The sequence below is a fragment of the Felis catus genome, chromosome B3 (genome assembly GCF_018350175.1).
Source record: "Felis catus isolate Fca126 chromosome B3, F.catus_Fca126_mat1.0, whole genome shotgun sequence".
In the NCBI taxonomy this organism is placed as follows: Eukaryota; Metazoa; Chordata; class Mammalia; order Carnivora; family Felidae; genus Felis; species Felis catus.
This window is the reverse complement of record NC_058373.1, coordinates 73,209,274-73,235,650: the sequence shown is the minus strand read 5'-3', so window position 1 is coordinate 73,235,650 and position 26,377 is coordinate 73,209,274. Positions and strand designations below refer to the sequence as shown.

The 26,377-nt window shown below is 46.7% G+C and overlaps 2 protein-coding genes across 4 annotated transcripts in view; one reads left to right on the top strand and one right to left on the bottom strand.

Annotated features, from left to right (window-relative positions):
* Positions 1-270: 270 nt before the first annotated feature.
* On the bottom strand, positions 271-13,223 carry ABHD4 (abhydrolase domain containing 4, N-acyl phospholipase B). The gene is made up of 7 exons (XM_011283126.4): positions 13,112-13,223; positions 9,601-9,689; positions 8,190-8,562; positions 7,878-8,032; positions 5,822-5,933; positions 2,580-2,766; positions 271-1,844 (listed from the first exon to the last, which is right to left on the bottom strand). Exons 1-7 carry the CDS (start codon positions 13,171-13,173, stop codon positions 1,755-1,757), a joined length of 1,068 nt encoding a protein of 355 aa, XP_011281428.1. The 5' UTR covers positions 13,174-13,223; the 3' UTR covers positions 271-1,754.
* An 11,089-nt stretch (positions 13,224-24,312) lies between these two features.
* Positions 24,313-26,377, top strand: part of DAD1 (defender against cell death 1) — a 118,188-nt gene continuing 116,123 nt past the window's right edge. The window contains exon 1 of one of the 3 annotated variants that reach the window (XM_019832791.3): positions 24,313-24,616. In XM_019832791.3, coding sequence (XP_019688350.1) covers positions 24,406-24,616 — 211 coding nt within the window. In that variant the 5' untranslated portion in view covers positions 24,313-24,405. The remainder of the gene's footprint in view (positions 24,617-26,377) is intronic. The other 2 variants (XM_045059666.1, XM_003987450.5) reach the window with 2 other exon arrangements.

Genomic DNA, 26,377 nt, shown 5'->3' with positions numbered 1-26,377 from the left:
ACCCCGGCACACCGAAGACAGGGCTTTTTGATGGGCAATGGGGAAGCACCCAGTTCTCCCAATTCTCCTCCTGTGACTTGGGGCTTGGCCTGTCCACAATCCTCATCCATCCTCTGAGGGGCTTGGCTGACATGACCCATGCCGACCTAGGTGAATGATACATTAAACAGGAGACAGGTGGCATGTAAGCAGATACTTCTTGGGCCTTCTTCTCCACCTCAAGTACCATCCCAGCACTCCTATCAGAGCAATATTAAACATCGCTGCCACCAGTTTTCACTCATTTCTTTATTAATATAGAAAAGGAGCCCAAGGCAGCCGGACCAGTAGTACAAAGCACCAGGAGTTAATACTATTCTGGTGAAAGGGTTGGCTTTACAAAACGGGAGCAGACAGGAGCTGCCCTGGTTCCGGGGCCAGGCCCAGCCTGCTGCCCAGAACCTCAGAGCAGCACCCGGAAACAGCCCCTGGGAGACAGTTGACAGGTAGTTGGGGGGTGGGATGGGCTGGTGACTGTGGGGACAGATGGCAGGGATGGAGGGCCAGGCAGTGAGAACCATCCTGTGGCTGACGAGGACAGGGAACTGCTGGCTGGAGGCTCTCCACTGGACCGTGGGCAGGGGCTCACGGTGGGCTTCGGCCCTGGGGACAGTAGAAAAGCCCCGCAGATACTAGGGGGAGTAAGGAATCCAGACACAGCCCTGGGGTTGAAGGGCCTTTCCCTGTCTCTCCACCAGGGGCCACCTTTGCTCTATACTACAGGTGGGGCTTCAGGGCCCAAGGCACAGAGGGAGGCCAAGAGGACTCCCAGTTGGGAGGATGAGGGGGCAAGGGAAGGAAGCCCTGGAGTGTCCCCAGCTCAGGCATCTGGAGCTGAGACACAGGACAGGACAGTGGCACCCCTGCACAATGGGGCTAGAATGTGGGACAGGGATGGGCTCACCTATGGCCAGTGACCAGGACCAGACTCATGGCAATGGTGCCTGCCTTAGACTTTAGCAAAATAGAGTCAGCGATGAGTCCTGGGTGTCAGCAGACCTGGGTTCTGGCCTTAGCTCTCCTGGAGCAAAGCTGTATCACCATGGGCCGGCCATGTCCTGCCCTGGCCTGCTCCTCATCCACTCATGAGGGCTTTGAATAGGACTTCTTAGGTCACGGCGGGGGGTGGGGGGGTGGGGGGGTGGGGGGGGGGTGGGCGGCACTCGGCAGGTCAAGGGAGCTCTGGGACCTATTCTTGGTAGTTGAGAAGTTAGTAGTTAGTTGGTAGTTAGCTCCCAATCAGAATCTGGACAAAACAGGCAAGGAATGGAGACTGGGGGGTGATGGAGGAAGATGTTTTTGCTTGGAACCTACCCCCACAAAACACTCCAGAGCTGGGAAAGGCTGCTGGGAGCCTCTCCTTCACCCAGGGGAAGAGGCTGCCCTCCCTTTGGCTCAGGGAGGGAGCATGACTCGTGCGATCCCTTCACAACCACCATCTGGGGGACACTTGGCATGGAGAGAATGGGTGGCACTATGCAACCCTTTATGTTCTTCCCCGGGGAGGGGAGCTCAAGGCCTCTCATGGCTTCTGCCTCCAACCCTTAGCGTGGGCTCAGGAGTGCGCTTTTTCACTGTGGTCCTGTGCTGGGGACAGCCCAAGACTGCCTGGCTGGCATGTGTTAGTCGGTGAGGAAAGGACACAGGGGCGAGTAAGCGGACAGGGAGGCGAGAGCAACTCTCTGGCTTTCTCCTCTTCCTCTACGGACAGCATCTCAGTCAACGGAGTCACAGATCTCTTCTACCACAGCATTGAAGATGTGTGGCTGGTCCGCATAGACGTGGTGCGACGCACCCTCAATCTCCTATGGAGAGAGGAAGAGCCCACCAGGGGTGGAAAGGCCCTTTGTTCGGGGCACCAGAAACTGGTGTCTCACACCGATTCTTTTTCCCTTATACCTGCTTGCCCATCACCTATGAGCACTTACCAGAAACATCGGTCCACCTTTCTCCTAGAATCTGGGCACTTTCCCGTGCAGGGGGAGGGGTCCATGAATCCCAAGGTCCCATTCATTTTCTCCTCTGGTTATTCGCTGTACCTCCTTCAATGCCAGCCCCACCGCTATCTGCTCATTTCATCCACAGGTCTGATGAACCAGGGCCCATACGTGGCACCCAGCCTAATTAAGCACTCATTAGCAAATGGGGGTGGAGAGGGATAAGAAAAAGGGAAGGCAGGAATGTGGTGGGAAGGCTTGCCGGCAGCCTTTACTACTTGCTCTACTGTTCATGGCTCTGGTTTTGGGTGGGACAGGGGGTCTGGAGTGGCATCATGCTGTCTGTGTCTGGCTACTGAACGAGAACCGGTCATTTCCCTGGACCGTGCTAAGCAAGAATGAAAGCCCCTGATGACGGTATTACTGAGTCAGCCCTTTCAAACGCACTACACCATCCCCATCTGTCCATTCCTCTTTCCTCCCGACTCTCTGATCACCCTTCTCCATCCCAAGGCTCATCCATGCCCAGAGCTAATCACTGTGTGTGGGGATTCAACGCACCACATTTCCTCCTCAATCCTGTGCCTTGGCGGGCCAACATACCATGTCTCGGACATAGGAATCCGGCCGCTGCATCTTTACTTTCTTTCCTGTGCTGGTATCTATCCAGGTGTTGGCCCCGTAGATCATGGTGATGGGCACATCTTTTCGAATCAAGTGAATTCGCTCCAACATGGGGCGCCGCGCCCAGCCGAAGGACTCCATCATGGCTTTGAATGCCGTCTCACCACTGAAGGAGCAAAACACGGTGAGGCAGTTAGTAGAATAAACCCTGCAGCATAAAGTGTCAACATGTTGGTCTCTTCAGACGCTGGGGCAGTATCCTTGTCCTGTGTGTCCCTCTCAGGCCCCAGCACTGGGCGCCTTAAATCCTGGTAAGATTAGGAGGTAGGCCTGAATCTGTGGAGGCCTCCCAGCACAGAAGACAGTTAGGAAGGGACACATGTGTGAAAACCCTGGACACTGAGAATTGTCCAAAGATGCAATGGTTAACATTTACTCAACAAATATGACATGTCATGCCCTGGGCTGAGTGTAGGGACACAGGAGTCAGATTCACGTGGTGCCGGCCCTGCTGGAGCTCACGATTATCCCACATTTTGGGGAGGCAGGCGTTAAATAGCTAATCATATGATTATTTAACATCAGATTTCCCAAGAATCATGAAAGGAAGAGAATGGACTAGGGGCTTAGCTTGCTGGGGGTGAAGGAGAGGGGCAAAGGGCTCATGTTAGAGGGGTAGCGAAGAGCAAATACTACAGCAGTGCAAAGGGCTTCCTGATGGGATTGTGAGGACCCAGGGGGAGCCGTACTTTGTGAGAAGCAAGGCTCATCTAATCTACTTTGCTCCCCGGCCATCTCCTTAGGCAGAGCTGACCGAGAAGGAGCATAAGGGGTCTGCAGGGCTGGGGAGGAAGCTGACATTCTGAGCTGCTCTGCAGCTTTTGCAGGAGGCAGGAGGCAGGAGGCAGGAGGCAGGAGGCAGGAGGCAGGAGGCAGGAGGCGGGGTGCTTCAGGAGACTGCTGCCCGCCAGGCCCAGCCTGTTCAGGTATTGTGTCCCCCCTCCTTTGGAGCCCCGGAATGAAGGCGGGCTTGAGTTCTGCACGGGCCAGCAGAAACAGAGTTCTTCCTTCAGACATAGCAGCATGGTGGAAAACTATGGACTCTGAAGTCAGAGAGACACGAGTTCAAATTCTGGCTGTATTTTCTTTCTTTTTTTTTTTTTTTTTTTAACGTTTATTTATTTTTGAGACAGAGAGAGGCAGAGCATGAACAGGGGAGGAGCAGAGAGAGGGGGAGACACAGAATCTGAAACAGGCTCCAGGCTCTGAGCTGTCAGCACAGAGCCCGACACGGGGCTCGAACCCACGGACCGTGAGATCATGACCTGAGCCGAAGTCGGACCCTTAACCGACCAAGCCACCCAGGCGCCCCTGGCTGTATTTTCTTAGCAGGTCATGTAACCAGAAATACATTTTAATGTTTTCATCTACAAATTGGGGAATTATATCATCTTTATTCCTTCATTGAAGAAACTGACATGTACAGGGCCCCTCAGGTTAGGTGGAGCAGAGTAGGTAGCCCCCACATATTTCTTCTTGGCCAAATGTCATGTTTTCCAAGGGACTGGTAAGAGTTACTACGGGCCTGTCAGGGTTACAACTCAGAAACACTCAGGTGGTTATAAAAGTGAGTGATGGTGGGGCGCCTGGATGTCTCAGTGCATTGAGCGTCTGACTTCAGCTCAGGTCATGATCTCGTTGTTTGTGAGTTCGAGCCCTGCATCGGGCTCTGTGCTGACAGCTCAGAGCCTGGAATCTGCCTCAGAATCTGTGTCTTCCTCTCTCTGCCCCTCCCCTGCTTGCACGCCATCTCTCTCTCTCTCAGAAACAAATAAACATTAAAAAAAAATTTTTTTTTTTAATTGAGTGATGGTGTTAGGCAGAGAGGGCTATCACTGATGTCATCTCTGCTTTCCCCAGGACACAAAGGAGCTGCGTGATTATATATTCTGAGGCTTAGATTGGGAGGCCATTCATTGCACACAACTAGGTCTGGGACTGGGGAAAGTTGTGAGGAGGGAGCTGGGGTAGGAGACTGGCACTGAGCCCAGTGGGGGCTGACAGAGGGGTCGAGAGCAGGAAGCAGAGGGCTACCTGATTTGACTGCAGAGCTGAGTTTCAATACTGCTGCTTCAGCGGGGCCCTTCAATTAACTGAGCTCATGCGGAATGCTGGCTAGACAGTTCCCACGCTGCCCCAAAGCCAGCTGGGTGTGAGGCTAATGCTCAGACAGTAACGCTGGAATGCAACCCCCCACCGTCTTCACAGCTTTGGGCTCACGACGGGTGACCTGGACAGGCCTGGCATGAGGCGGGGCAGTGCTGCTGCTCCGGTGACCTTGGCTTCCCCCAGATGCCCCACAGCAAGCTGGCTGAGGCCTCCACAGAGGCGGTGCCACCCACAGATCCTCCTGTATCAGCCACTCACAGGGCACTGCCTGAGAGGAAGATAACCTCCCTGACTCTGCCCTGGCTCTCAGGTGCCAAGAATGCAGATCAGCAGGTTTGTGGGGCCTGCTGTGTGAGCAGTCATAGATAGGAACCTCTCAAGATTCTGGGGACACCCCAAAATGTCCAAAAGGTGTAGAAGGAGTTCCTGTCCCAACAGTAAGCATTTCACGGTGTACAGAATTTAGGTTTTAAATCACACTTTTCCACCAGCCATTCTACTTGTAGGAATGTACAGATCTAGTCACGTGTGTGCAAAAGAAGATGTGCAAAGAAGTTCTCTGAAGCAATGTCACATAATATCTCAGACTGGAAACAGCAAGGAAATTTGAGAACTACAGGCTGGGAGGGAAAAGATTTTCTTTCTTTCTTTCTTTCTTTCTTTCTTTCTTTCTTTCTTTCTTTCTTTCTTTCTTCTTTCTCTTTCTGCCTTTTAAAAAATACCATATATTCATATCACTTTTTCAGTTAAAAATCTTTTAAAATGTTTTCCAGACTCTTGCCTGTCAGGCTAACTGCCTATCTCCAGGGGAGAGTAAGAGTCTTCCTCTAGAGATGGACAGCATGTTTCATCAATCTATTATCTTCTCCATCCCTTTGGGCCCATCCCTGGGGAGGTCTCTGGAAATAATTGAGCCTGCTAGTGCCTGCGTTCCCCTAAGTGAATGAGAGCTTTGTGCAAGACGCATTGCAACAAAGTTCGAGTTTTTCTACCAGCTGGAGTTTCATCTCCAAACCCGTGTACTCCGAGCTGGCTCTGGGAGCCGCCCTCACCTGGGATTCTGTGCATTGCAATGGTAGATATACTCAGATATAGTATCATCTTCAAAGAAGTCTGCAAACTTGCGCTTGAAGTCCGGCCGGAATCGCTGTACCAAGCCAGGCCCTGGAGGGGAGAGAAAAACATGGGAGTGGCCAGTTTGGGGGGCGGGGGGGGGGGGGCGGTGGTGGGGGTGTGAAGGAAGACTTCTGTGTTACATTTGCTTGGACAACTTTACCAAATGTTATTTCTCTAGGGGTTTGTTTGCTTTGTACATTTAACTCGATAGTGGCAGACAGAGTATGTGAGCTGTCGGGAAGCTCCAGATGAGTACAAATTGAGAGTCAGTTGGTTACCAAAGAAGGTAGACAGTCCAATGTCACTAAGGAAGCAGGTTATTTTCAGTTCAAGGAAGTCCCAAGCTCTTTTCCTCTAAGGGTCTCAAGCCCAAGAGTCCATGGCTGAGATGCTTTTCTCTCACAGTCTGAACTAAGTTCTTTCTCCCTGAGACTCTTGGGGCCTTTTTTTTTTTTTTTTTTTTAAAGTAATCTCTACACCCAATAAGGGGCTCAAACTCACAACTCTGAGATCAAGAGTCCCGTGCTCTACCGACTGAGCCAGCCAGGCACGCTGAGACTCTTAGGGCCTTTTAATATTCTGAAGGTTGCAGATGAAACCACCTGCCAAAAGGCCTCTCATGTTCAGGTCTGTAACAGAATACGAGTGGAGAAGTAAACTTAACTCTGGCATGTCAGACTTGGGCTGCTGTTTTAGAGCAATCTGTTCCCTTCACCTTCCTTTAGAGCACACACATAAGCAGTAGGGCACCTAAAACAGACTAAAAATTGGGCCTGATGGTCAACTTCTGATCTCTCGCTCTCTCTCCTGGTCTTCTCTCTGCATCTGAGGATCAAGGTGTTGAGATGGAGGCACAGCCAGGATCCTCTGGGCCCTGGTCCTCCTCTATGGCTGCCAGCCAACTGCCCAACCATACTGGCTCTGAGGCCCATGCGTGAACCTGGCCAGATGGAAGGCGAGAAATGGGGAGAGCGGTTAGAGCAGGACTTCTCTCTGGAAAAGGGCTACAGAGGGTCTGCTGGAGTCCAGAGTGCTGGGAACTCTAAGACGGTCAGCTCTCTGCTCATTTACTCTTCTTTTGCACCTGTCTCTTGATATCCTTCCTTTCTTCCTAAACTCCTACCTCTACTCAAATGCTCATTTTTCTCTTTTATCCAAAGTCATTCTGTTTCTCTTGAAGGGCGTAGAGAGACAACTCTTATTTAGTCATTAGCAATCAATTTGTAGTAATTGGCAACTGAATATTACTATGTGTACCTAAGCTGTCACTGCAAGATAGGGGGTCCACAATCTTTTCTACAGAGGGAATCTGCTTGTCACTTCATCAGATTAAAAAGCCCCCCAGAAAGGAAGGGTGCTGGCAGGATGAGGTCGGAAGGCCGAGACCTACGAATTTTACTTACTATGGCTGGTTTTCCCCGACTTCCTTTCCTCTCCTCACCCATTAAAATTTGCTGACAACTTCTAAGTGGGGAAGATGTGATACCTAACTGGAGTAGGCCATGGTTTAGAGGGGCTTGCCTGCCACTGTGGGTCATGTTGGAGGCTCTGGTTCTGACATCTCCCTCCCACAGGTGCTGGGTGAGCTGCAGAGATGGTATCCAGTGGTGGTTACCATACCGAATCACCAACATGTGATTGTATGTGCCACATACTCACATATGTAGCATAAGAACTCAGCAGAGGAAGAGTCACCTCATGGCCTCCTTCTCTCTCTCTCTGGGGGTCTAGCCAAGGCACAGAGTGATAGTTCTGCTCTATCTGTGCCCCACACAGGAAAGCTTTTTGCATGCAGATGAAGGAAAAAAAAGAACCTTCTGAAAATGCAGACAAAGAGATCTAGTTCAGATTAACAGCTTTAAATAACAATGCCAGGTCTATTCCCACCTCTCCTGGACAAGTGGGGATGGTGGGAGGCTGGATGCAATGTGGCTTCTAGAATGGGGCAGCCTTGGGTTGAGGAGATAGATTCTTTCTTTTCAGGCTACTCACCCCAGGGCCCAGCTACTCGTAGAACAGCCAGTGGATTGGAACGCCCTAGGACAGACGCCACAGCCTTGAACCAGGTTGGGGGTGCACGGATCTCACTGGGGTCAGTCGGTCGAAGAGGAAAGCCCCATGGGTCTACCAGGATGAGGTGCTTAACTCTATGGGAGGAAAAAGGGAAAAACAAGTTGTATGTGCTTAGAGGTACCACAGCCCTTAAACTGCCCAGGAAGAAAAGACCCACTGGAAACTAATACTGTAAGGTTCCCAGTGGGAGAGGGAATTAGGTCATGAGCAAGAGGGGTGGCTCTTCCTTACCTTTCAGGGTACTTGATAGAGTAAGAGGTGGCCAGGAATCCTCCCAAACTGTGCCCGAGGAGGATCATACTGGGGATCCCCATGGTCTCCCGCCACGTCTCTATTGATGTCACAAACTCATCCTCAGCCCCCTCTGGGTCCCTCGGGAATGTTGGCCTCGAGCTTCGCCCAAAGCCAAGCAGATCAAAGGTGTGCAGGGTACGGCGGGCACTCAGTGAATCCATGTTGAGGATCCAGAGGCCCACGCCACCCCCGAAGCCGTGCACCATCACCAGGGGGGTACGTTCCCTCAGCTCGGGACTCACGGTTACCGTCCAGATCTTGTTCTGGTTTGGGAGGGACACATATCGGGCCAGGAACTTGTTCTGGAGGCCTGGGGAGACGGGAATCCAGGGCAGAGCAGTAAGACTGTTTTCTGACAGCACCATCACTTTGCCTGGACTACCATTCCTTGGCTTTCTCTCTCCACTGCCAAATCCCTCCTGACCTGCCTCACCTCCTTCCTTTCACAACCTTCTGACCCATATGCCCTAAGAGATGAACTCCAAGCACTATTTGTAGACCATCTAGTCTCTCACAGGGCAGTGCTTGCTCTGTGACAGAGCTGCTTGGAGGGGGAAGTTGCCTGGATCCTGAGTGGAGGCTTGAGAGCTGTGACTGCTCTGCAGCCCTACTTCCTCAGGCCCATGGGAAGAGAAGGTATCTGGCTGGGGCAGTGGATGCAGGGCAGGGAAGATCATAAAGGAAACCAGGCAGACGTGACCCAAGGGCCTTGTCTGAGCCTGTGGCTGCTGCCAATCATGGGATGTCTTGCCCCAACATAATGCTGCTCTTGATAGTTGATCTGTTGGAATCCCAAACTACCATAGTAACCAGGTAGGTGGTGTGCCTAACTGGATAGAATACAAAGAGAGCAATATTAGAGAACAGAGGATTGCTGCTGGTCCTTAGGTAGAAGGTGGTAAAGCTGAGAAGGGCATGTGTGTTTGGAAGAAGAGAGAGGGAGAGAAGGAAGAAGGGAAGGATGGGGGAAGAAGGAAGGAGGGAAGAATGGGGGGAGAAGGAAGGAGGGAAAGAGAGAATATATAGATGAGTGTGTGTATGTGTGTGTGTGTATGTGTGTGTGTGTGTGTTGTGTGTTGACAGTTGGTACTGGCTTTGAAGTGAAGTTATGGGATGTGTCAGGAACCAGCATGGTGGACAGGAAGGGAGATGTCGAAAAATCACTATCACACAATATGGTATCCTCAGTGCAAATCTCTCCCTTCAAACCACTGACACCACTTACTCCCACCCCAAGCACTATTAATTAATCAAGAATCTGTGGGTTCTGTCAACTAGGCTCTGGGGAGATCCTGTATCCTCCTTGGGCCTCTTGATGGAGGTGGGATAAACCATCCCTCCTACTCACATTGGAGGATCCTGGCTTCCACATTCTTCAGGTGAGACATCGACGTGGGGCGCCAAGCAGGCAGCCAGCTACTCAGCCAGCCTTGAGGCCTGAGACAAGGAGACACGATGACAATCATTGGCAACATTGACACTCTCAGCCTTGCTGACAGTTACAAGAGTTATCGGGGTGTTTCCCAGGCTCAGAAGACCTGCCGCTGTGGCGGTCAGCAATTCCCTGCTGCCTGATAGACTGTTACTCTTCTCCAGCTAAGGGCTAGTAACAACATGCCCTTTGTTTCAACAGATACTCAGGATGCCGTGTGTATAACACTTTACAGTTTGCAACGCTCTTTCACATTTTTTATCTCATTTGAGCTTTATAACTTTTGTTACTGGTTATCATAATGTTCAAGGAGATCACAAGAGAAAAAATACCAACTATTAACTAATGTTTCAGTTATCTTTATCTTTTGCCATCCCCAGGACCGGATGTTCCTTTAGGGTAGGACAAATTCCCATGCCATCTGCCCTCCTGGCAGGGCCTTGGGGTTTGTGCGTGCCCTTTTCTAAGCCCCTAGAAGAACAGAGCAAGGTCAGTGCCCAGCTGGGCTCTCACGTAATCAATCAGTCCAGCCTGGAACAATGAGATGGGACAGGAACAGAGAAGAAGGCAGGAGACCTGGGTTCAAGTCCTGCTGTGATTGCGTTCCCAGGTTGCCTCTGGCTTTGTTTTTCCAGATTATAAAATGTCTAACAAAGTTCACATATGTCCTCACCTCCAATAGCATACAGTAAAATAAAGAAAATCCATCCTGCCGGCCTCTTTATGCCCAAGGAAATTGAAGTCATTGCAGGGTAGAGATTGAAAGCAGCAGTTTTGGAGGGGAAACAAAACAAAACAAAACAACAACCCCCTCTGGTTCTGCCATCACACTATCACCATTTACAAGCAGAATGGCTTTGGCCTGATAAATAACCAGCGTAGGAGCATCTAGATATGTTGAGAGACCTCATAACGTGCCTGGGACAAATTGGACACTCAACAAATGAGTTTACTACTCCTTTTCCATTGTATGATATTTCTCTTGAATTGTGCCTGAATGAAGGAATTACAAGGTGGATACCACCAGCTACAGGAAGGGTCTTTCAATATCGACATACTCAGGCAGGGGTATTTTGTGGGGGAACGAGGGCAACCATTACTTATCCCTCTTGGCCACACACACAGGACATCCTGATACACCATCTGAAGCACAGAATTTTAGATTAGGATGGTTCCTTAGGAATCATCTAGTCCAGCCTCTTTATTTTACAGGTGAGGAAACTGATGCCCAAAGAGGCCATGCTGCTGGTGAGAACAAGCAGAAGTACAACCCAGATCTCAGATCCAGGGTTCTCCGTACCCTTCCTCTGGGCAGGTACCTCAGCTTTTCTTTTTTTCTTTTTTAAAGGAGAATTAGGTTTAAAATTTGTTTATTTATTTATTTTTCAGTAATCTCCAGTGTGGGGCTCAAAGTCATGACCCCGAGATCAAGAGCTGAATGCTCTTCTGACTGAGACATTCAGGCCCCAGTCTCAGCTTTTCAAATTCACAATATATAACCACATCTTCACACGGTCTCCGTTTTCTGAAAGGAAGTGTGATCTAAAACCAGAAGCCAGAGTTCTAATCCTGGCACTGCCACTTATCAGCAGTGTGATTTGGGGCACATTATGTGGCCTTTATCTGTCAGTTTCCTCATCTTTAAGAGACAGGTAATAATAGTATCTACTTCATAGGGATCTCATAAAGATTAAGTGCATTTATGCACATAGAATAATGCCTAGCATAAGATAAATTTCCAATAAATGTTCTTTTCCCCCAGCTAAATCATAAGCTGCATACATTCAATTCTTCAAGGACTGCCAGAGGCTTGCAAGAAATACTGAGGGTTCAGCCAAGAGTGGTGTATCAATGGCTTAAGCCAGATGAGAATTGTCAGTCTCAATCAACCCAATTCTGTGGAGACTCTCAACCCTTTTAATACTCCACTGGAATTCCTTACTGTGGGCTTAAAGCATGAGCACCAAGACCGCAGAATTTTGCCATTCTTAAGAGACAGACTTTCTCTCCACATCAGACACTGTGACAAGTCAGACCATGACACGTGGACCCCACATTGCCTTGTATCTGCCCAAAGCAGTGCTCAGGAGAAACACTGTCCAATGGAACAACACGATGGGCTGCTCAGAGGATATTCTTCAGGGAGAAGCTTTACTTTGCCTCTCTTCTTCACCAGAAATGTTCTAAAGCACTGGAAGTGACATCTGGCACACCGCATCTGCTAAATACTACTGGGGATGTGAGGGCTGGAGTGGGAAATTGAGGCAAGGGGCAGAGAAGTCACTTAGCCTTGAACTTGGCCTGGCCAGAGTGGTCTCTTCCCTCTAAAGGGCTTTTATCCTGTTGGGAGGTGAAGCAAAACGAGTTCTGTGTTGGGTCAGAAGCCTGCTCTGGACCTCTGTGATTTGGGCAAGTCTCCTCTAACTTTCATGGGTGCTGGCTTCTTCATCTGTAAAAAAGAGCTGAATTACCTGCATCTCTACCAGCTCTAATCTGTGTTTCCTTAAGTCATCGTAACCATTGTAAATTTCCTTTTGGAAAAGTCATCTTCAGAAAGCAACACTCTTCCTGAGCAGTTCCTTCAAGCTCAGGAAGATACTATGGTCATAAAGTTAATTAGTTTTGCAGGCTGCCAGTTCTGCAGCTCTGAAAAGCAGGAACACAGGATCCAGGAGAGGCCCTGTTCTGGTGAAACCAAGGCTTGGCTGGGAGCTGAGTCATTCTGGAAGCAACTTTTCCTTGCTTCTATCAGACTGCGAACTGCTAGTCACACTGCCTACAGGTGGCATCCCGAACCTGATGCCCTTGAGACAGTGTCAACAAATCCCAAAAACGGTAATTCTGAAAGCACAGCATTAAGGATCTCGTGATGATTAAAAAACGTTATTAACTAGGGTGGGAAGCGGCTAAGTGTCTCAGTAGGCGAGAACTAAAGAAACTTGCGAGCCCATTACTCCAGACAATCCCAGCGCCCGCGCCCTCTCTCTTTTCTTCGCGAGCCCTTTCCCTGCCGGGCTAAGAAAGGCCCTTGCCACCCCCCGACCACCGTCCTGGGGGCAAATCCCGGTGAGCAGACCCGGCTGCTACCCCCGCGCCCGCATCCCACGAGCTGCGCGGAGCAGCTGGGCCATCACCACTAAGTCTAACCTCTCTGTACCAGAGGAGCGAGGAGCGATCGCGAAGACTAAGCGTGGAAAGTCAGAGTCCCCCGGCTCAGGCAAGCTAATCTACCATCGCTCCCTGAGCTCTGCTGCTGCCTCTTCTGGGCAGAAGCAGAGCAAGCAAACGCAACCCCGGGCCCTCCCATGAAGCCGACCTGGAAAAGGAAAGGCGGGAAGGTGTCTACAACTGTTCCTCAGTCACCGGCAGTCCCGGGATCATGGCCCAGAGAGAGAGAGAGCAAGAGAAAGACACAGGATTAACTCACTGTTGCTCCAGATCATCAGCCATAGTAAACAAGCCCTGCCGGGTCGAGCCGAGCCAGCCCATCCCTCCGCCTGACGCCAGCACCAGCTGACCCAGGAAAGGGTCGGATAACAAAGTGGGGCGTGGCCAGGGCCGCCGGTCGGAGGCGCAGGTCCCCAGAACGCCCAGGCGGGACCTGAACCCGGCTGGTGGTCGAGCCGGGGTCTGCGTGCCGGCACAGGGGCCTCTGGGGTCTCACGGAAAAGGACGGGATTCCTGCTCACACATTTGGGGGACAGTGAGGGAGATGGGTAGTACTGAAACAACCGGGTCCCTCACAGCCCTCGTTCGGCCCTAGTTAAAAAGTGACAAAACTACCCCTGCACGCTCACACCAACTCTGGGCTTCCCGGCAGAGCTCCCTCTCCGCTGAAATCCTGCTCCTGGTGTTTCTTGTAAGGTGATGCTTAAGATGCTTGTGAAGACACTACTACTGGTTAAATGTTTCTACAAAGAGCCTGGGGGCCTGTAACTCAAGTACCTTGCCACGTTTTGCAAATAAAAAACAGGATGCCCAAAGCTGAACTTCAGATAAACAACGAATGCTTTTTTAGAATAAGTACATCCCGTGCAATGTTTGGGACATAACTGGGCATCCTGTATTTTATCTGGCAACCCTAAACCTTAGCGACATGTGCCAAGATGCAGTTCGGGTGCTCTGGAGATTTCTCAACCTAGTTCCCAGGAAAGATGTGCTCAATGCCAGGTCTCCCTCAGTTTGGGGAATCCCTGCCTCCCCTACCCTCAGGAAGGGCAAATGAAGTACTAACCTATAAGGCTGGGTCTGCTCTAGGTTGCTGGAATCCCATATGGGGCATGGGGGTGGGGGTGGCTGGCTTATCTCTTATGTCCGGAGCTTACTTCAGGCTTGCTCAGCAGAGGAGCCAAATCTTGAGGCTGGCTCCAGAATTTACCTGAACTGGTAAACAAGTCCTAATGTTGAGGGAGTTTTCGGGGTTCAGGTCATCCCCTTGGTTAGATTAAAACCAAACTAAGGAGTGATGGAGGGTGAGTGGGAGAATGCTGACAGGGACAGAGTTGTTATCAAGGTGTTTTTCATTAGCCCTCTTGCAGGTCTTAGATTCTAAGATTTCTCCTTTCTTGTTACACAGTGTTAAATTGATCTGATGACCATTATAAGGCCTCAAAGTTTAAGAGAATGGGCATGTATAGAGTTTAGGGACCTAGGAATTTGCCAGATGTGGGGCAAAACAGTACAAAGAGTGGAGTTGTGGCATTCATTCTTTCAACTGGGCGCAGTGGTTCTAAACTTCAGTGTGTATAAAAATCATCTGGAGGGCTTGTTACAAATTCAGGATTCTAATCCCTAACCTCTGAGATTCTAATTTTGTTGGTTTGGCTTGATGGTAAAAACTGCATTTTTAGGAAGTCCTTTAGATGCTGGAGTTCACTGAGACTCATTGGTTAATTAGAAGCATTGATTCTGGGGTCAGAAATCTGGGTTAAGGGTAGTCTTGGTTTTGCTACATATCCACTACATGCATTTGGGTAAATTACTTAGTGTCTCTTAATTTTCTTCCCCTGACTGTGTCTTGTGAGGATTAACCAAGATAATTCCAATAAACATTTAGTACATTTATGCTAAAATTTATTACTATTATTGTTACTGTATACCGATTCAAAGCCAAACCTTATGTTAGGCACTAAGAATACCGTTATCAAAAGGAAATAGACAGCCTGCTCTAGTGGTAAACATAGACTTTCTATCTGCTGCCACCCCAGGCTGTTTGTCCCTTTGCAGGGCTGGCAACTTTATTTTCCGAGCTCAGTTCAAACCTCCTGTCTTCTGAGGCCTCTCCTGACCACAGGGTCTAAGAGAGACCTCCAATCACTCTATTTTTATTTACATTTATTTACATCACTGTATTTTATTATCTTCATAACACTTATCACCATCTGAAATTATTGTGCCTTTGTGTTTACTAATTTATTATTAGTTTCCCTTCACTAGAACTGAATGAAGGTTGGGGAGAGGGTATGGGGGAGGGTTGTCTGTTTTTTTCTCAGCTTTGCTGCCAGCACCTACAACAGGGTGTGGCTCAGAGTAGATACTCAGTAATGACTGGATGAATAAATGGAGAAAAAGTCCAGCTAGGAGGCAGCTGTGTAAACAATTACCTATAAACTAATATGCTAAGTGTCAAGGCTTTGGGAGCTGTATTTTAAATTGTACCTTATAGGAAATTCTGGGCTTCATCGTTTCAAGATAGGACAACAAAATCTCTCCTTTTTCTGAAAACCTGTTAAGATGTAGCAGTTTTTTGAGGCAAGGATGACCTGGCTAGAACTGATACTGTAGCTCTCTAGACCTCATCTCAGGAGGCAGTGTATTTTGTTTCTGTGTGCAAAACCATCTTTTGTTTGTTTGTTTATTTATTTAGAGAGCACACATATGCACACGCAGGGGAGAGGGGCAAATATGGAGAGAGAATCCTGAGCACAGGGCCTGACTTGGGGCTCCATCCCATGAACTGTGAAATCACGACCTGAGGCAAAATCAAGAGTCAGATGCACAACCCACTGAACCACCCAGGTGCCCCACCAAACCATCTTTATGAGGTACTTCCTACTTGGAAGTAGGAAACGTGTAAATGGAAAATGCCTTTTATAACCAAAGTCAATAGATTCCTTAAGGTGTCTCCAGAGCTGCGATAATTTAGGATTGGGCTGGATCTGCTAGAATTACAGACTGGAGAAGACTCTAAGTGCCTGTTCTAGGCAGGCCTCTGGAGAGAAATTTTCTCCTTACCTTCAAGACAAGACACACTATGTGCAAGTACAACATAATCTATTTTCCGTCTATTGCCATCATGCGTGATTTTATGTATGATTAAAGTTTAAAAACATTTTTAAAAATGTTTTATTCATTTTTGAGAGAATATGAGCAGGGGAGGGGCAGAGAGATAGGGAGACACAGAATCTGAAGCAGGTTCCAGGCTCTGAGCTGTCAGCACAGAACCTGACACAGGGCTTGAACTCATGACCCTGAGATCATGAACTGAGCCGAAGTTGGATGCTTGACAAACTGAGCCACCCAGGTGCCCCTGTATGATTAAAGTTTTAATATGGTCTTTATGGATGGAAACTAATTTTGCCAAACCCTCTTTCCTATGCCTATAAGTCACATTAAATATTCTAGGAGTTGGTGGAGCTGATAACTGATAGATTAGGTCTGGCAGGGATAGAACATTCTTTGGTTTCAAATGGGTGTGACTGTGTTTTGAATGAACTATGAACAAGGTATGACCCTTAGATTAAACATAGGAACTGAGTGAAATAGTTGTAAAGTTGTTTTGTCCAATATGATAGCCATTAATTATATGTGGCTACTTAGGTTTGTTAGAAAACAAAATTTAACCAAGTAAATTTTGCAGATCTAATTGCCTTTATTAAACAATTCATGAGGGGTGCCTGTGTGGCTCAGTCTGTTGAGCATCCAACTCTTTAAAAAAATTTTTTTTTAAATGTTTATTTATTTTTGAGAGACAGAGAGAGAGAGAGAGAGAGAGAGAGAGAGAGAGAGACACAAAATACAAGTTGGGGAGGAGCAGAGAGAGACACAAAATCTGAAGCAGGCTCCAGGCTCTAAGCTGTCAGCACAGAGCAGGACATGGGGCTCAAACTCATGAACCATAAGATCATGACCTGAGCTGAAGTCAGATGCTTAAGTGAATGAGCCATCCAGGGACCCCAAGCAACCAACTCTTTATTTGGGCTCAGACCATGATCCCAGGGGTGTGGGATTTTCTCTCCCTCTGTCCCTTTCCCCTACTCGTGTTCTCCCTAAAAATAAACAAACAATTCAAAATCTGGCAGTGTCTCCTCTAGCAAATAGAGGGGAAGAGTTTTATGAAATGGAAGGCTTTTATAAAAAGAGGGTGGGCAAGAAAGCTATTAGCAAAAGAAAAGGATTGTTCAGGCCACTTTTCCATAGTAGGGGAAAGCAAGGGGTCTTCTCTTCCTTTGGGGGAGGGAGAGGGCCCATGTGGCAGACTCATTGGCACTGATGGAAAAATTCTTGACTGACCTGTTAAGACTACATTTCTGAGGAATGTTGAAACTACAATTAGATTAGGTACTAAAGCTTGGATTTGGGAATGTGGTGTAAGTGAAGCCATTTTGGGGCTTTGGTTTTCTTTTTTTTTTTTTCAGATTTAATTTTTTTTTTTAAGTAATCTCTGCACCCGACCTGGGGTCTTGAACTCATGACCCCAAGATCAAGAGTCACATGCTCTTCTGACTGAGCTAGCCAGGCATCCCTGGGCCTGTAGTTTTCTTTTTAACAGATTTAAATTAATAAAAATGAAAAAATTTCTTAGTTACAACTGGCTACATTTGAGTGCTCAGTAGCCATAAGTGTTTGGTGGCTGCCATACCCGACAGCACAGACACATCATCACAGAAAATTCTATAGAACAGTGTTCCTCAAGCAGTGATAAGTTCAGTCCCATGGTGTGGAGAGTGTTCTGCCCTTGCACAGCACGATATAGTAGACTCCTGGGCACTAGAGAGGAAAAATGAGGGGTTTTCTTTAAAGATTTGGGCTCCCAAAGATTATGTCAAGGAGGAAGAATTTCCAGGGTGCCTGGGTGGCTCAGTCAGTTAAGCATCCGACTTCAGCTCAGGTCATGATCTCACAGTTAGTGAGTTCGAGTCCCGCCACGGGCTCTATGCTGACAGCTAAGAGCCTGGAGCCTGCTTCGGATTCTGTGTCTCCCTCTCTCTCTGCCTCTCCCCCACTCGCACTCTGTCTCTCTTTCAAAAATAAGTAAACATTAAAAAAAAAAAACAACAACAAAAAATGAGAAAGAATTTCCTCTGCTTTCTAGCTGAAGAATCAAATTGACATGACAAATAAAATAAACAGGAGAATATCAAGTCCAGGTTATCACCTGTGCTTCTTCCAACTGGCTACAAATTGGAGATTCCCATGACCCCCTCCTGAGGTTCAATAATTTGCTAGAATGGCTCACAGAACCCAGGAAAACAGTTTACTGTATTACTGGTGTTAAAAAGAAACACAAGGTCTAAAATGGAGTCACTTTTGCTAAAACCTCACCAAGACTTAATACCTAACCTAACTGCAGTTTCTGCCTTTGGAACTTCCTGGTCAGCTCTGGTGAGGCAATCTGACTGAGACCCCAGGGACTTAATCTATGGGAAGGTAACCTTGCCTGGAATAATCCTTTTAGCTTCCTTGTCCCACCTTCCTCTTGCCTACAAAAACCTTCCATTTTTGTACAACTCCTTGGAGCTCATTTCTATTTGCTAGATGGGATGTTCCCTGACTCAAATTCTTGCATAAAGCCAATTAGATCTTTAAATTTACTCAGCTGAATTTTTTTTTTTTTTTTTAACACTGATTTAGTATAAAAGGATACAACTTAGGCACAGCAATATGGAAGAGATACATAGGGCAAGGCATGGGGGAAGGGGCACACAGCCTTCATGTTGTCCCCAGTTACACCACTCTCCCAGTGCCCAGATGTGCTCAGCAACCCATAAATTTGCCAAACCTCTCTGGTTAGGCGAATTTTTCCTTTTTCCTTTAATGGAAGTTTCATTACAGAGGCACGACTGATCAAGTTATTGCCCATCGGTGACTGAACTCCATCTTCAGCCCCTTTCCTCTCTAGCATGGGGCTTAAAGTTCCTACCCTGGAATCACAGAGTTAGTTTCCCTGGCAACCAGTCCCTACCCTTGAGGGCTTTCCAAACGCCATTTCATTAACTTAGATTCCAGTGTGGTTCAAAGGGGCCTGTTATGAGTAACAAAAGATGCTCTTTTCACCTTTAGTGCTCTGGAGCTATTACAGAAACTGAGGACAAAACCAAATATTATAACAAAAGATGCTCCTAGTGCTCTTATCATCACTTAGGAAATTACTAGAGTTTTAGGAGCTCTGTGCCAGGAACAGGGGTGAAGACTGAATACACATTTCTTACATTAAAAAATATAAAGAAGGGGGTGTTAGCCACACTGGGGCAAATTTAAAAGGTGGAGCTGTTATATACAATACTTAAGAAAAGCAAAAGGAGGGCTCTGAAGGACAAAATATACAGGGAAGAAGAATTGGAAAAAAACTCTTCTTTCCCATGCAGAGATTTTCTTTAGAAGAGTCCTTTTCTCTGCAAGATTTGTATTTTGATAAAGAGTGTCATTTCTTACTGTACAGAGACACTGTAAAGTCATGGCCTTTGCCTGTAAGGGGACCCTCTTGCCCCTCCACTTTCCTATTGTTTTATGATGTTGAGTGTTGAATAGCAGAACATGCCACCCCAAAATATGTCACTGTACCATAAAGATTATTTTGAGCCAAAGGCAATTGAGAAGAAGCAGATACAAGAAAAGCTCTCAGCCTCCTCCTATTTGTGTAAAAGTAAGACTTATTAACTTTGTAGATGTGCCCTCTCCCTCCCCTGCCCCCCTTACAAAGGAAGAACAGAAGCATTCTAGATCCTTATCAACCCAGAGAGGGCACCAGAGGAATCTACGTAACAAACTCTCCTAACTAACCCTTATTTTTTATTAATTCCCTCATATATTTTTACCTTCCCACAATTTGCTGCCCTAGAAACTCAAAGTCTTTTTTCTTTGTCATTTCTCCAAAAGTGTATTCCTTTTTTGTTAAGGTGATGTTGTCACAAACAAGACAACAGGCTCTAAGTGGAGTCACTTATACTACACCCTACATCATCCAATATTAGTTTTGACTTTCCCAGAAATGGTAACAATCTGGAATTACCTAATTAGCCTTAATCAGTTAATGTGCCTGATAGATCCCTGCCATCCCCTGAAGGAAAGTGACCTTGATATAACCAATCTGCTTTTTGTCATTATAACTTCCTAGTTCCAGCTCCCTTCTGCCTATAAAAGTCTTTCATTTTGTATAGCTTCTCAGAGCTCCTTTCTGTTAGATTGAATATTGCCTGATTATGGATCATTGGATAAAGCCAGTAAGATCTTTGAAATGTACTCAGCTGAATTTTGTTTTTTTAAGGTGATATAAGCCCAAGTTCTAACCACCCCTTTGAGTTACTCATAACTGGGTACTCCCATGTGTATATACGATGCATATGTTAATAAACTTGTTTGTTTTCTCTTGTTAATCTGTCTTTTTTTATTTTTTCTCAACGTTTTTATTTATTTTTGGGACAGAGAGAGACAGAGCATGAACGGGGGAGGGGCAGAGAGAGAGGGAGACACAGAATCAGAAACAGGCTCCAGGCTCTGAGCCATCAGCCTAGAGCCTGACGCGGGGCTCGAACTCACGGACCGCGAGATCGTGACCTGGCTGAAGTCGGACGCTCAACCGACTGCGCCACCCAGGCGCCCCTATCTGTCTTTTTTTTAGTCTAATTTACAGGGCCAATAAAACTAAGATGGTTAGAGGGAAGAGTTTTTCCTCTCCAACAGTGTTTTTGTAATAAAACCTCTAAGGTCTATTCTGACTTCAGCTTCAATTTGTAAATTTGTAGTCTTTCAGTGCCATCTCTTGCATGCCCAAAATACTGGGGCTCTGTGGTTTGCCCAACTTATAATTATTCAGAGAACTAGAGGAATCATAGTTAATCACCAGTACTAATGGTTTTAAGAACAAACATTTACTGAGTGTCAAATACTATGTTAAGTGCTTAGTGTCAACGTCTCATTTAGTCCTCACAACTGTTAAAAAACAAGTCAACCAAGTACATTTTGAAGACTTAATTGGCTTTTTAAAACGATTCATGAATTGGGTAGCATTTCATCTAGCAAATAGAGGGGAATGATGAGGAGTTTTACAAAATGGGGGGTTTTTATAGAAAGAGGGCAGGGCAAGAAAGTTATTAGCCAAAGGAAAGGATTGTTCAGGCCACTTTTCCATGGGGGGGGGGGGGAGGAAGCAAGGGGTCTTATCTTCCTTTGAGGGATGGAGAGGGCCTGTGAGGCAGACTCACTGGTGCTGATTGAAAAATTCCCGACTGGTTAAGACTACATTTCTGGGAGATGTTGAAACTGCAATTAGATTATGCATTAAGCCCTGGTTTGAGGACTAAGCCTAAGCAGTGCCATTTTGGGCCTATGGCTCTCTTTTTAACATAACATTCCAATGATCTTGCTATTGTTATTTCCATTTCATAGAAAAGGAAAATGAGCTGCCAGACTAACTTGTCATGAATTAGACAATTAGTAAACAGCAGAATCAATGTTCCAACATAGGACTGGCTGACTGGGAAGCCTGCACTCTTAGCCATTATTCTGACCCTGAATTTTTACATATATTAACATTTTGATTTTAACTATTGAAATCAGATCGCCTGGGTGGTGCAGTAGGTTAAGCATCCAACTCTTGATTTTGGCTCAGGTCATGATCCCAGGGTCTTCTTGGGCTTGAGCCCCATGTCGGGCTCAGCACTGAGCATGGAGCCTGCTTATGATTCTTTCTCTCCCTCTGCCCCTCTTCCCCACTCATCTGTGCTCTCTCTCTCTCTAAAACAAACAAAAAGAACATTTAAAAAAATGAATAAATGTACAAACGATTGAAATCAATACTAGTATTAGCAATTTCCTATTGGCAGAGAAGTCAAAAATGTTTCCGTGATTATAGAATCATAAACTGAACACAGAACAAGAACTTTTCTTGATGTTTTAAGTAGTCCAGAACAGCTTTAGTTTATTATATTGGTGTTTGACTTTGCAGGTCTCAGAAAAGAATGCACTTGGTAAGTGAATTTGGTATTTTTCATCTCTTCTGCTTTCCCCCTTTGGGAGTTCCTGTGGAGATGCTAATGATGATAGTTGACATGGATCAAAGGCAGACAAAGCATAAGGGAGAAACTGCTGGAAGGAGCCTGGCTGATGGAACAGAAACCCCTTGAGAAATTCACTCCTGAATGATTAAAAGGCATCAGCCTAGCCTTTAAAGTCTGAAGTTGAATACTGGTGAGAAAGCTACCCTCCTACTTGCTGATGAGGCAGGGAGAAAGGTTCAACTTGTCAGAGAAACTGAAGGTTCCTGCTTTATTATATTGAAATGGGAACCAGCCTGGTTATTCACACTTTTTTTCCCTTTTCTTCTCAGCAACATAAGAGAGTTTATTTATTTATTTATTTATTTAAAAAAAAATTTTTTTTCAACGTTTTTTATTTATTTTTGGGACAGAGAGAGAGACAGAGCATGAACGGGGGAGGGGCAGAGAGAGGGAGACACAGAATCGGAAACAGGCTCCGAGCCATCAGCCCAGAGCCCGACGCTGGGCTCGAACTCACGCACCGCGAGATCATGACCTGGCTGAAGTCGGACGCTTAACCGACTGCGCCACCCAGGCGCCCCTACATAAGAGAGTTTAGACTGCACTTAAGTTCATATAGCAGCAGTGCAAATCTCTGTGGGTGTGAATATGAATATACCTCTTCAAATAGATTGTAAAGCTTTCTTTCTTTCCTTTAATTAATTAATTCATTATTTTTCACAGCGGTTAGGGGCAGAAGGAGAGAGAGAATCACAAGCAGGCTCCATGCTTGGAGCCTGACCCTGGGGTTGATCTCAGGACCCTGAGATCATGATCTGACCAAAATCAAGAGTCTGATGCTTAACCGACTGAGCCACCCAGGTGCCCCATAATGCTTTCTGAGGACATGAATTATTTCTCTTCTTTCTAGAACCTGACCAAGGTTTTCCTCACCACTGCTAAATGGCACATTTGTTGATGGTGATATAGCTTCCAGTTTAACAAGTAAAAAATGAAAATGCAGAACCCTTGTCTTTACTTGCTGCTTTAGGAATTTTGATTGAGTACCTAGGATAGCTCAAATTTGTTAATAAGCTTAAAAAGCACCTGGTTATGTACAACCTGCAGCTGAAAGATGAGATGAACTTGAGCTGGAAGGTCAGATTAATGTGAAATTAAAAGTGCAGCAAAAGCCAGAAATTAAAGTGGATCTTATTTTTTAAAAAAGTTAAAACGCTAAGTAAAAATAGGCAATTCCACTTGTTAAATACAAAACCACAAACCTTCAGTTTCCCCTGCAAAATGAGTTGGGGCGGGTGGTGGTGGTGGTGGTAGGGTTTGAACCAAGCAATGCTCTTATGGGACTTTTGACGCTGATATCCTGGGATATTACACAGGATTCAAGATGCTAGCTTGGAGTAAAAGGTTGCTAAACTTGATCATTTATTGTCTTCACATTAATCGACTGTTTTCTCTTGCTCCCTGCCCCAAACACAGGCCCCTTTAAGACCGCATCTGAAGGGCCCCTGGGTGGGTCAGCGGGTTAAGCATCCGATTTGGGTTCAGGTCATAATCTCCAGGTTCCTTAGTTCAAGCCCCACATCAGGTTCGCTGCTGTCAGCGCCGATCCTGCTTCGGATCCTCTCCCCACCACCTCTGCCCCTCCCTCACTGGTGCTCTCTCTCTCTCTCCCTCAAAAAACAAACTTAAAAAAAAAAAAAAGAGACCATATCTGATTGGCCCAACGGTACCTACAATTTAGCACAACGCTACGAGGAGGCGACCAGTAAATGTTAGCTGAATTACAATGTCTGTGAATTTAGGTTCTACTGTGCTTATTCGTAAGCGCTCGCAGAGCCAGATCTCAGTCCAGTTCAGGACCAGGTAGAGGTCAAGCTCCCTCCCTCCTCCATCCGTCCCACACTTCCCTCCGCCCATAACCAAGTGTAAACTGGTGCTTGCGCAGTGATTAGCAGCGGTGTTTCTCACTGAAGGGGAACTTAACCTGCCCTAGTGATCTGGGACAGGCATCTGCCCTTAACAGCTAGGGCGGCTCGGGTGCTGAACCCCGGTAGCACCAGACATTGCCTCACTTCCGATCCAGTTAATCTTTGAAGACGCCAGTGGTCCAAAGAAAGCCCGAATCCTAGGGGAGCTACGCCTTCCTTTGTAAAACCTGTCCCCCTCTTCCTCTCACGCTATCCTGTTGCTAGAGCAACTGTGGGCGTCACCAACCTGACCGCGGAAGTAGGACAAAAAGAGTACACGTCTCCAGGCCACGAACAGATCCATTGCGCAGGCGCATTAGCTTTCTCTGGCCGCAGCGCTCATTCTGTGGATGTATTCTGCGTCTGCGCATTAGTTGTTTCGCGCCCTGGCCTGCGTGTACGCCTGCGCAAAGTGGCAAATCGGAAAGGGCGGAGCTGGGCCACAGCGGTGCGCAGGCGCTGAGGCTACATCCGGTGTGGCCATCGGTTTCGCCAGGTGTTTGCGGAGGGCAGGCCGGAGGACCGAGTGTATAGTCATGTCGGCGTCGGTAGTGTCCGTCATTTCGCGGTTCTTAGAAGAGTACTTGAGCTCCACTCCTCAGCGTCTGAAGTTGCTTGACGCGTACCTCCTGTACATACTGCTGACCGGGGCGCTGCAGTTCGGTTATTGCCTCCTCGTGGGGACCTTCCCCTTCAACTCTTTTCTCTCGGGCTTCATCTCTTGTGTGGGGAGCTTCATCCTAGCGGGTAATGATTCTATAAGTAATCGCAGTAATAATGTGTTTACTTTGGCGCACTGCTTTTATTCCCACAGCACTCTCTTTTGTATCAGCTCCCCGCCTCGTGACGTTATGAGAGGAGCTGCATTGCCCTCTTGTGAATGGGGAAATTGAGGCTCGGAAAAGTTACCACAAGCCTAATGCCAAACAGCCGCCTAGGAGCTGGAATTAAGTCTCTAGAAAAACCCTCTTCATGCTGCTTCTCAACTTGTTGATCCAGTACACTATGTTCTTATTGGTCCAGGAAAACTCCATTTCAACTTTCACTTAGCTTTAACATATGTTTAAAGTTGGTAGATCTTTAAAATGGAAACCCAGCTCTGAAAGCATCTCTCTCAACTTGGCCTAATCACTGCTAACCGCCAGTGAAACATTGCAATGAACAGTGTAAGAAATATAAATACAGGTGGTTTGCTCATTGAATCAACCTTTACTTGACTTTGGCTTTTAGCTGCTTCTACTTATTTCTTGTGGATGAAACTGTTATTTCATTAGCCTGAACTCAGTTTTTATTCACATAGTTCTGTTTTAGCTTTTATTCTGATTCCCAGCATTTGATACCTTGTAGACAGTCATATTTAACAAGAGTTGATTGTCCCGTAAATTTTTGCCAAAATCTGACCTTTGTTGCCCAATAGGAACTGTATGAATGCCAAGTTCAGTCTTGACCCATGAGTGTTAGGCAGTCCACTTTATAGGTGGCCATCAGATGGCCTTTCCAGTCCCTGGTATCGCCTTCTCTCTGACTTTGAGAACATGCCAGAATTAATTTTTTTTTCCCACTGTGATTATCAGTCAGGCCATCAATTGCATTTTGAATCAAATACAAATACTGTGATAAAAGCTTTGGAGGTGCATCAGGTTTATGTTCCTTGTTCTTAATGAGTGTACAGTTTAGGTGGGGCACAGACAAAATACAGGATTAGAATTGTTAATTTATAGTGGTTCTCTGCTTATAGGTCTATAGAATGGCTTTTACACAAATGCTACTTCAGACTCAAACCAGAGATATTCTGCTTTCTCTCTCAGAACTTCAAGCCGGAAGACTTAGTGACTTGTGCACTAGCTTGGTCTGGAGTTTGAGAGTTAATAGTCTGTTAGTTGGATGTTTCATTATGATTTTGAGTTTTGTCCTAGAGGACCAACACTAGGTTCTTTGTGGCAGCATCCTGGCTATCAGGAGTTCAAATGTTACCACCATCATATACCCCAGATGCACTACCCTTTTTGCTCCAGATTCCTGACCTATCCCACCTGCCCTCACCCTGCCCCCAACTTTTTGTGACTAGGATTTTTATTATCTAGGCTGGAGAAGGAATTTTGAGAACCTCCAGTGACTTTTGTTTGATGATTTTTGCCTTCCAGGTCTGCAGGAGTAGGAATAGGGTGGGGCCCAAGCTGATTAAAAAGAAAGTTTATTGCTGAAGTCTCCCTGGTTTCATAAGCCTCTTAAGGTTAAGAATGCTTCCTTAAGGCTATATGGAAGAGTGTGATTTACTGAAGAGTAGGTATGGACTACAGTTGTAGATTATTAATGTGATAAAACCAGAGCAAATTATTTTTATTTTTATTTTATTATCTTTAATGTTTATTTATTTATTTTTTTTTTTTGGGGTGGCGGTGGGGAGAGAGAGACAGAGCATGAGCAGGGGAGAGGCAGAGAGAGAGGGAGACACAGAATCTGAAGCAGGCCCCAGAGTCTGAGATGTCAGCACAGAGCCTGATGCAG

What these genes read in the sequence shown, in the direction of transcription:
- ABHD4 (XM_011283126.4), bottom strand. Translation starts at nt 13,173, where the DNA reads ATGGGCTGGCTCGGCTCGACCCGGCAGGGCTTGTTTACTATGGCTGAT. An exon ending in GGAAGCCAGGATCCTCCAAT is followed by an intron (nt 8,563 to 9,600) that starts GTGAGTAGGAGG and finishes CCGTCTCCCCAG; the next exon opens with GCCTCCAGAACAAGTTCCTG. An exon ending in TCTATCAAGTACCCTGAAAG is followed by an intron (nt 8,033 to 8,189) that starts GTAAGGAAGAGC and finishes TTCCTCCCATAG; the next exon opens with AGTTAAGCACCTCATCCTGG.